Source organism: Mustela nigripes, unplaced genomic scaffold, assembly GCF_022355385.1.
Source record: "Mustela nigripes isolate SB6536 unplaced genomic scaffold, MUSNIG.SB6536 HiC_scaffold_856, whole genome shotgun sequence".
NCBI classification, from domain to species: Eukaryota; Metazoa; Chordata; class Mammalia; order Carnivora; family Mustelidae; genus Mustela; species Mustela nigripes.
The window spans coordinates 1-10,864 of NW_026740263.1; the positions used below are offsets into that span (position 1 = coordinate 1).

Below are 10,864 nucleotides of genomic sequence, written 5' to 3' on the forward strand. Positions count from 1 at the left end.
ACCCACGGGCCCGGCGGGTCCAGGGCACCGACCTCAGGCCCCAGGCTCCCGGAGTGCACGGAGCCCGTCCCACCTGGTCAAACTTCTCTGTCATTTTGTGCACCACGTTCTTGCCTTCGTTGCTCTGGTACAACTCGGCCGTCACCATCCCTGTGACAGGAAGAAGGAGACGCGCTTCAAGCCAACCCGTCTCGTCCCGGGGCTCGCCGCCTCGTCCCCCAGAGAGGACGGCAAAGCCGCTGAACGCAGCCTTGGCGGCTGGGGTCCGCAGGCACCGTGCCCTGCGTGTCTGTCGCCACGGGGCTTCCGTGACGCACCCTCGGGGCGCCCGGCCGGACACCACTGGACCTTCTCCGGAGGCAGGTCCTGTCCCCACAGATGCTGCGTCAGGGACCGGAGGGAGGGGAGACCCTGGCTGGTTGCTGGTGACGACGGCGGACGGACAGGGACCCAGTACGCCGGCTCCCTCACGGTACGGACCTCCGTGGTGCACACACATGCCGTGGTCGCCGGTCGCCACAGCCTCCACCCCCCCCCCCACGTGGGTGGTCCCCTCTCATTTCCGCGGCCCCAGGAAGCACGGAGGCCCCGCCTGCCCGCGGACATGCCGTCCTGGACATTTCGTGCACAGCCCATGTGGCCCCAGGCATCTGCATGTCTCCCCGAGCACCGTGAGGCTCACGTCCACGCGTGTGGCCACGGGGGTTGGCGCTTCCCCGCTATAATCCTCACGCTCTCCCCCGAGGGATCCTCACGCGCTGAGAGTTTCGTCCCCCCCTGCACATGGCTGGGGGAGCGCGCAGCCGTTCCATGGGCGCCAGGCAGGAGGCACGGAACTGCCACGGACCACAGTGTGGCCCTCTGGCAAAGCCCACGCACACCGACCCCCAACTGGGAGACAGCTGAGCCTCCCGGGCAGGGACCTTCCTGCCTCTTCCCACCCCTGGGGCTCCGGGCGTCCCTAGGCTGGTGGCCACGTCCCCCACATCTGTGCCTCCGTCCTCACGTGGCTTCTCCTCTGTGTCTGTCCCTCCTCTTTTCCTCTGAGATTTTATGCAGTTATTTTAGAGACACAGCGAGCAGGAGCAGGAGCAGCAGGAGGAAAGGCAGCAGGAGTGTCGGGCAGACGCCCGCGGAGCGCGGACCTGACTTGCGGCGTGATCCCGGAACCCAGAGATCATGACCTGAGCCGAACACGAGCTTCAGAGGCTTAAGAGACTGAACCCCTCAGGCCCCCGTGTCCCTGCTCTTACGAGGACCGAGTCTCACAGGACTAGGGCCACCCGAAGACCACCTCACTGCTCACGCCTACAAAGGTCCTCCTCTACGAGGTCACATCCTGAGGTCCTGGGGTCAGGACGAGGACGGACCTCTGCTCGGGCAGTCAGCCTTTGCTCTGAGGTCACAGCGCTCGCAGAGGCAAGTCTCCTCCCTAAAAAAGCCTCTGGAAAAGCCCGGCCGCCCAGTCTCTCTTACAACCCTGCGTGGACAGGACGGGCAGGCCCAGCGGGCCTCGTGGGGTGGCGCCCGCGAGCGTCCAGGAGCCCGGCTCACCTTCACAGCCACAGCACTGGACAAAGAAGCTGATGAGGTCCAGCAAGGCCAGCTCCCGGTCCTCCTTGTAGGACCGCACCCACTCCTCGACGGCCGTCTGCTGGGGCAAAAGCCAGAGGTGAGCACCCGTGTGATGGGGGGTGTGGACCGGCCAGCGTGAGGACACGTGAGATCATGCGTCGGACCCTGCGGGGAGCCCTTGTGTGCAAGCGTGCGTGTGACCAGGTGCGTGTGACGGGCGGTGGTGAGCCCTCGTCCGTGTGCATGTGTGAGGTGAATTGCGCGAGCCCGTGTCTACGTGTGAGATGAGGTACGTCTGGGGGCATCAGTGTGCACTCGTTTGTGTACGTGCGTGTGCGAGCAGGCGCGTGGGCCGGGCAGCGGTGTGCGTTCCATCAGGTGTGGGACGGGCAGTGGTGACCACGTGTGTGATTAAATGTGTGTGACGGGAAGTAATGCACGTGTGTGCGATCAGGTACGTGACGGGCAGCGGTAAGTACGTGTGATCAGATGTGTGTGACAGGCAGCGGTGTGTGTGTGTGTGTGTGTGTGTGTCATCAGGTGTGTGGGATGGGCAGCGGTGAGCACGTGTGTGCGGTCAGCTGTGGACGGGCAGCAGAGAGCACTCGTGGATGCGTACACGCATGTCTGATCACACACGGGACGGGCACGCACCAGCAATGGGCGTACGTGACAGCTGGACGGTGAGGCAGCACGAGGCCGCGGTGGGTACAGCTGTGACTCTGCCGGGACACCTGGCCTCTGGCCTCCGTGTGGCCGTGGAGAAGCCGCAACAGGAGGGCCTCTTGTCTGCCGCCCACCATGCCTGCCCTGCCACAGCCCCCCTCCGCGGGCACTACCTGCACGGAGTTCTTCCCCAGGGCGACCATCTCAAAGAGGGTCACCTCCGTGGCGATGGCCACTTTCTTCCTGCGGTGCTTCCGCGGCGGCCGCCCTCGCCGGCGGGTGCTGGGTCCGCTGGCATCCTGGCCCCCCGAGGGCGTTCCCTGTGCCTAAAATCAAAGGAGGCTGTGATGGGGCTGCACCCCGCCCCGGAAGCCCGAGAGATGGGCCAGGACGTGGCCCTGGGCCGGTACACGGGGCACTGTCCAGTCCAACAGGGTTGACGGGAACGGGGGCCACACAGGAGAGACCCCACGGCACACGGGTGCGTGCCCCTCCCCACCACGTCTTCATGGCCTCCGTACCCCACAGATCTGGGCTCCACAGGGCTCCCCCTGCTACCGCCAGAAGATGTTCCTGGTCACCCGAGACAATGGGCGGGGAGCTGGGCTTCCCCCCTGGAAGGGGCACCCCCGGAAGGAAGAGCAGGGGACAGACCTTCCCCCCCAGGCGGGAGGCTTCAACGCCATGGTGCAGGGGGGGACGTGGAGCCCGACGCGAGGAGACGGGTGCCGTGTCTGTGCATGGCGAGGGGACGCCGCGTGTCAGCACAGAGATGATGCGGTGTCTCGGGACGGGGCGGGGACACGGTGTCTCGGGACCAGGATGGGACACGGCGTCTCAGGACGGGGAGGGGAGGGCCCTGGTGGTCCCGTGGGGTCCCAGTGGACTTGGGGTGGGACGGGCAGGCCGTGGAGGGAGGAAGGCCTCCAGGACCCACGTGCGAGCTGGCCCGTGCCCGGCCTGATGTGGAGGAGCCCGTCTCGGTCCCCCAGCCCGAGCGGCCCTCCCAGCAGGGGTCAGGACCAGGGTGCAGCGCCGCCTGCTGGCCATCACCTCGAAGACGGTCACCACGGAGACGAACTGGCCAGCCTGGTTCCGCAGCCTCCTGCACGGACGCCGCCCTCGTCGCCGGGGTCCGCTCCCGCCGGCCTCCCGGCCCCCCGAGGGTCCCTCCTGCACCTGCAATCAGACAGTGGGATGTGACGAGCCGGAAGCGCTGGCCGCCGGAGGCCGAACGAACGACGGGACCCCGGCAGCGCGGGACGAAGGCAGCACGGCCGGCAAGCGGCCGCTCCGAATGCCGGTCACCACCAGAGCCCGAGGCGCGGAGGAGGGACCCCACGACACGCACCGCTGCCGCAGGACAGAGACCCCGGCAGGACCTGCCGACGCCCGCCGGGTCCTCAGCCCAGCGCTCCTACGCCGCAGCGGCCTCCCCTGCACCTGCGTCCCCGTCCGTGTGCCTGACCATGTCCCCGCCCCACCCTGACACACCCAGTCCACGTGCTGCAGCCACGGCCACGCACCACCAGTGTCCAGGGGACAGAAAGACGCTGTGAAGCCCATCCCAAGGGCTGTGTCTCAGGGCTATGCGGGATCCATCACCCACCCCCACCGATCAGAGCCCAGAACGGACATGGGGAGCTCAGGCCGGTGACCGGCACGGTTGGGGGAAGTCAGTCCCCCGGGACAGGTGACCAGGTCTCCCTGTCCTTAGCGGCGGGCGGTGCCTGGGGCTCATCAGAAGCAGGACGGAAACCAGCACAGCCTCGCGGGGAACACGGAGAGTAGCCCCAAACCAGGGGTCAAAGGTACACACAGCCGAACAAGGGGCCACGGGAGAACCCGCAGTCATGTGCAAAGAGGGCGGGACCCAGGATCACTGAGACAGTGAGACCCGGGGCTGGCAGAACCTGGGACCACACACACAGACGGTGGAGCCTGAGGGTCCCTCGAGAGCGCTTGGCCCAGGAGCAGCGCGACCTTCCCTAGCGGGTCGCGGCCACGTCAGGAGGACCAGCAACGGACGTCGTGAGAGAACCAGGGCCACGACCCCCCAGACTCAAGGCTCCCTCCCGTCCACTCAAGTGTGACCCACCAGGGCGTGCGGACACTGTGCGTCCTCGAGGGCCATGGCGGGTGTGCAGGACCCGTGCCCACGCAGCACCGCACCCCTGCACCGTGGGCCTCCATGACACTATGTTCATCACCGAGAACACGCTAGCCCAGGCTGGCTCACGGCCACCGAGAACGCCACGGCAACACCCACCGGGTCCCGCACGGAGGAGCCGCACACGGACACGTGTGCCAGGAAAGACCTTGCCTCAGGAACGCGCTCTCCCGCGTCTTCGGGAAGACAGGATCGCAAAGGGACACGTTCACAGAGACAGCAAGAGAACGCACGCGCAGCCTGACGCGGACGGGAGGCGTCGGCCTGAAAGGGAAGCGCTCGCCGTGTCCTGTTCTCGCAGACTCTTTCGTGAGTCCGTGACAACTGCGAGTACGAAAGCCTCAAGTTGGGCTCTTGGTCCCTGTCGTCCCCGGGACGCAGCACGCACTGGTTTTGTCTTTCCTTCACCTGCCAGGATCTACACGGCCCCCGTTTCCTGGCCGACACGATGCTGCAGAACGCGCCTTTCGCCGTCTCAGAGTTTAGCCCGTTCTCGGGGGCTGAGGAGACAAGCAGGGGTCGCAGACGTCGCGCGCTCCGTGGGGCGCCCGCACCTCCCGCGGCGGTAGGACGCGCCGGCAAGAGTCTCCTTCCGTACCCAGGGCCGGTGTTTCTCCCACACCTGCGTCCGCACGGGCCCAGAACGGGGCAGGCCTGACTACTACGATCCCGCAGTATTCTGGAGACGCTGCTCTGTGGGACAAACAGGACCAGGACAGGAAAGTCACCACCGGGGGAACGGGCGCATAAGGTTAGCTCAGTTGGAGAACCACGCCATCGGCTACACAGGAAATCCCACAAGACGTACCAAACTATGTCCTCAAACTCTCGTGAATGAACAAGCCAGGCCACCGAATACCCGGTCCGCGTAACCAAGTCAATCCTATGTCTATAAACACGCGATGAGAAACCGGACACGGACAGTAGGAAACACCGAAACCGCACCGACCACAAGGGCTCCTCACAAATGAAAAAGTTATCAATCCAACAAAATACGGGCAGCGTCTGCGTACTGAAAACTAAAAAAAACCAAAATCAAACAAGACGTTCAGAACCACTGAGCTATACCGTGTTCACGGAACGCAAGGGAGACGGCGGGCCAGGCTAGGGCAGCCGGCACTTCCCTACCCCACGCTCCGTACGGGACAGCGGAGCCAGACAGGCGGCGCGTGAGGACAGAAAGGACGTGACAAACCCACGAGGACGCGGTGACGGAAGCCTCCGCCCGCCACGGCACCCGCCTTCCCCTCCTGAGCACGCAGGACGCTCCCCAGCACGGACGACACGCGAGCCCTCACGTCTGCACAGATTTCACGGGATCCCGTCTGACCGCGGTGCTGGGAAGTCCCCAATCGGCAACAGACCAAACACTGGAAAAGTCCTAAAACGGCGGAAGTTCAAACACATCCCGTGAAAGAATGAGTGGATCTCGGGTGCCTGAGCGGCGCAGTCCCTTAAGTCTCCTTCGGCTCAGGTCACGGTCCCGGAGTCGTGGGGTCGAGCCCCACGTTGGGCTGCTGCTTCCTGGGAGTCCGTTTCATCCTCGGCCCGTCCCCTGCTCCTTCTCTCTCTCCCACCTCAAATAAGTAAATAAATACGTAAAATGTTTTTCAACAAGAAGTAGCGGATCAGAAAAGAAAAGCCGCACGGACAATTAACAAATACCGACGAACAAATAAGAAAGAAAACACGACACGGGTACAAGTGAAGCAGGGCTCCTGGGACAGCCGCAGCTGTAAGTGCTGACCTGAAGCCAAGACAGACCCCAGAGCAAGCTCACACCTCGAGGAGCAAGAGGAAGGGCAGACTGAACCCAAAGCTGGCAGAGGCACGGCCGTCGGAAGGAAACAGGACTGAGAGGACCACGACAGAGGAGAGGAAGCCGAGACGAGCAATGAAACCCCGATGGCTCTTCTGAAGCGTAACAGAATCAGAAAGCTTGAGCTCCGCCGGACCACGCACAAGAGGGAAGGCGCTGACTACGGACCCGGGAACGGACAGGGGGCATCGCTCCGGATGCCCCAGAAGCAGCGTTAGAAGACAGTCCGCGGCCAACGGCAGACGGAGACACGGGACGGCCGGGCCGAAACGATCCCTCTCCAGAAACACGAACGCCGGCGACAGGAAGTCGGACCCAAGTCGGACATCTGCACACGCCCGGAACTCGGGGGAGACTGGATCCGGAGTCAAAGCCCCTGACAGGAGAGGCCCTGAATGTCGGGCGCTCAGAGGAATTCTGCCATTTTAATCCGACCATTGTGTCGACCCCACTTTCAGGGAACTCACCCCAACGCTTCTCAACTCTTCCACACACTGCGGCGGAGGGACCGCTTCCCACTCATCCCAGGAAGCCAGCGATGCCCTGGTCCAGAGCCAGAGAGAGACCGTGCCAGGACCCTCCGGACAACATGCCTCACGGACACGGGCGCCAACACCGGCAACAGAACCCGGCAACGGCGCTCGGCGGCACGTCGGCCGAGGGCACGCCACGCCAAGCGGGACGTCCTTCTGGCCTGGGAAGGTCGCATCCGCACAAAAAACCGGTCCGCGACGGCACCACATCCACAGCACGAAGGGAAAACGTCACGGACCCACTCGACGGGTTCAGAAAGACGGACGGAATTCAACGGCCCGTCGTGGTTCGCACACGCAAGCAGCAGCGCAGAGGAAGAGCCGTCCGTGCGACTAAGCCGTCGACGAGAAGCCCGTGCTGCAGGCGAAGCCCGTGCTGCAGGCTGCGAGGCGGCAAGCGGCTTCTCCGAGGATGGACAAGGCAAGCACGTTGGCGTGTGCACGTCGACGGTACGCGGCCCCGGAGGCAGGGACACGGGCCAGGCCGACGGAGCAAGGCGGAAAGAGAAAACCGTCCACACGGGACTGCAAAGAGCCACACTCCTGGGCAGATGCTGTAGTTTTGATGTAGAACCCGAACAAGTCTAGCCGCGCACGCGCGCGTGCACACAAACACACACACACCCACGACGGGGGGGGCGATACAGGTGAAGGGGCAGGGGCCACGTCAACGCGCCGCAATCCGCGGCGTGTCCACACAGCGTCGTGAGGGTCTGGAAAGGCGTCCCCACGGACGGGGGCGTCACGCCCAGTGAACTACGCAGGGACTGGCTGGACCCAGACCGTGGAAGACGCACGTGACGAAAAGCACGACACGCGGCGGGAAGAATTCAGGACGACACAGGTCCCTGGGAGGCGTCCCATGTTCATGGACAGGAACGTCCCGTGTTCACGGACAGGAAGACGCCCGAGCGGTGAGACGGGAACACAGCCCCGCGTCCCCTACAGAGTCGGCAAGACCCCAAGGGCCTCCCCGGCACCGCTTTTCTAGAACGCGCAAGCTGGCTGTAACATTTGCACGGGCAGGAATGAACGGGGACAGGCCAAGCCGTGTCCAAAGACCCCGAGGCTGCAGCGTCCGCACGATCGAACCCCAGACCTGCGTCCAAAGCTGCAGGCCCGGAGACTGCGTTCTACTGGCAAAAGCACGGTCCCACAGACCAGGGGAACGGGACAGAGCCCAGAAGCAGCAGCACATAGACACGGTCCAGCTGCCATTTCGTAAACGTGCAAAGAGGGGCACCTGGGCGGCTCCGTCGAGTTAAGCGTCTGTCCGCAGCTCGGGTCGAGATCCCGGGGTCCGTGGCGGTCTCCCGCAGCGTGGCGGTGTCCTGCAGCGAGACGGTCTCCTGCAGCGTGACGGTCTCCCGCAGCGTGGCGGTGTCCTGCAGCGAGACAGTCTCCCCCAGCGTGACGGTCTCCACAGCGTGGCGGTGTCCTGCAGCGAGACGGTCTCCCGCAGCGTGGCGGTGTCCTGCAGGGTGGCGGTGTCCTGCAGCGAGACAGTCTCCCCCAGCGTGGCGGTCTCCGCAACGTGGCGGTGTCCTGCAGCGTGGTGGTCTCCTGCAACGTACGGCCGCATGCACCCGCCACTGCGCCGGCCCGCGAGGAACAAGGCAAGTTTCCGTACAGAGCTCTGGACACGGGTGTTCCTGGCTGCTCCGTCAGGGACACCGGACGCTACAAACTACCCAAAGGTGCCATCCACGGCAGACGGACAAGCCGGGTCGACCCCAGGTGGGACAGCGGCTCCGTAATACAGGAGGGATCGACGGAGACGCTACCACGGCTGAAGGTGAAACACGTAGCTACGCCGAGGGAACAGATCCCGGCCCGGAAAGGAGATGAACAGAGACGCGTGGTGTAGCAGGCACGGTGCAGAAAGCCAGGAACGGCACACGGCGTCACGTCCAGGGACCGCGCAGATCGGCGGTGGGGGCCGTGAGGACACGCCACGAGGGAGGCAGAATCACCAAGGCCTGCGGGATTGCGGGGACGGCGTCCGCGGTCATCTCCCCAACCACAGGGACAATCGCAGTGTCCGCGGGGCTCAGCGTCCCCGTGGAGGGGGACACAGCAGATCAAGGGAAACGGGACTGACAGCAGCCCGAGAAGCGAGATCCGTGCCTGGGAGCAGCCAAGGGGCATCCGTCGCGCCTCGCCCTGGGGACACAGCTCTGGGCGAAGATGCAGGCCCCGCCCCGCAGTGCCCCGGACGCTCACCACCCCCATGGCCGCCGACCTCGGGGCCAGGGGGCTGCGGGCTCCGCCACGGTCCCCACCCCCCCACGGACTATAGCACGGACGCGCAGCGTGTCACAAATTCCGCGGCCACGCGGAGTCGCCGCCCATACCCAGAGCCCGTGGACCCCCCAGATGACGTCGGGGCTGCTGTTCCTCCCTGTCCCTCTGAGGTCAGGCGGGTGGAGAGACTACGGAAAACGAGAACACTGGACAAACGTACAGCTGGGTCTTCCCGGGGACCGCCGGACGGTGCGACGGTCAGGGACCCCCACCTCCTTCCGTGGTCTTGTCCCCACCTTCTCGCCCTCGGAGAGACCCCACACCTCGGGCCCGAGTCCCCATCCGTGCGGGAACCTCCCCAAGCAGGACACTTACCGACACGCGGTTGCGGCCGCCGCCGCCGCCCGACACGGCTTTCGCCTCCGCTCGGCCAGACCTTCCGCTGAGACACAAGACAAGTCAGATCGCGGCGGGAAGCTGGGGTCTCCGAGCCGCCCCCGACGCCCCATCGCTCTTCGATCCACACGCTTCCACACCCGGGGACGCCAGGCACGACGGGCACCACGCCACGGGTAGGAAGGCGGCCACGCGCCCCAGACAATGCCCGGGGACGGGGAGTGGCTCGGCTCAGGGAAGGCACGAGATTCTGCGAAGGGGGGGTCTGCCCTCCACCCCGGGCGCTCCCCGACTCTAAGTCAGTGTGCGAGGCTCGGGGTGTCCCCCGGCAGGAAACGCCTCCCACGCCGCCCGCGACGCGTCTTACCGACCACGGACACTTAACCGGGCCGACGAGGGAAGACGTCCCAAGCCCAGCGAAAACACGAGGGGCCGTGCCCGCCGTCCTCCACGCAGGGCTCCTCAGCCCCCGCACCCCTCCCCACCCGGCACCGTTTCTGCGCTGGGCAGAATACACAGGAGACGCGGGGACGGTCCCGGGAGCGCTCTGCTTCGGCAGGAAGGGGAGGGGACGCCCAGCTCGCCGGGAAGAAGCCCCGCACCCCATCCGCAGCCATGAGACACGCCGACCCCAGGGAAGCCGTGAAAAAGATGCGTTACCTCATTGTCGGCGCTAATCCTGGCCGTGTCCCTCCCCCACCCACTCCCAGAAACCGCTGGGAAGGCAGGCTCGGCGGGGGGCGTGCGGTGAGTGCGGGGATCCCGGCCGGTCGGCGGAGCGCGGGGAGGGCCGGGTGCCGCGAGAGCCCCACACAGCCCTGCGAATGTGAGCTGGGCAGCTCCGGCTCCGGAGGACGGGGGCTTGCGGGAGTGGACCTGCCCACATCCGACGCCAGGTGGCGCAGGAGGACCACGCGGGCGGGCGGCCCAGTGAGGTCCTGCAGGCCTCCTCCTGCACGGGCGCCACCCCCCCAGCCTCCAAAGACAGGCTCCGGGGACAGAAGACCCCGTGGACTCCCTCATGCACATCCCCTGGCCTGGCGGTCTCCAGCCGTGTGACGGAGGAGGGGTGGGGGGCACGGAACAAAGACCCACACTCGCAGCCCACGAGACACACACTTGTGCACTCATCAGGGCAACTTTGAACCCACGGCCCAGGAGACGGCATCCAGGAACCAGCGCCGGCCCGGGGCTTCCCGAGGGACCCTGAGTCCTGAGTCCTGAGTCCGCGTCTGCCGTCATGTCCCACGCCAGGGACCCGCATCCGCATCTCATTCTGCCCCCCGTGGTCCCTGGGCCGGGCCGTCCCCGGCCTCCTCCGACATCGCCACACACCATCTCATGCTGCCCCCCGTGGTCCCTGAGCCGGGCCGTCCCCCACACGCATCGCCACGCGCACCCCCGCGCGCCCCCACGCGCGCCACCCACGGCTCTTCAAGGCTACGTCCCAGCGTCATCCTG

At 65.8% G+C, this 10,864-nt stretch overlaps 1 protein-coding gene across 1 annotated transcript; it reads right to left on the minus strand.

Annotated features, from left to right (window-relative positions):
* Positions 1 to 73: 73 nt before the first annotated feature.
* LOC132008745 (cohesin subunit SA-2-like) lies at positions 74 to 10,776 on the minus strand (the record flags this gene model as incomplete). Its single annotated transcript, XM_059387314.1, has 6 exons — positions 10,064 to 10,776; positions 9,383 to 9,449; positions 3,295 to 3,420; positions 2,415 to 2,567; positions 1,555 to 1,654; positions 74 to 150 (listed from the first exon to the last, which is right to left on the minus strand). Coding segments are annotated over exons 1-6 (528 nt in total), but the record flags the coding sequence as incomplete, so codon positions are not given.
* Positions 10,777 to 10,864: the final 88 nt, after the last annotated feature.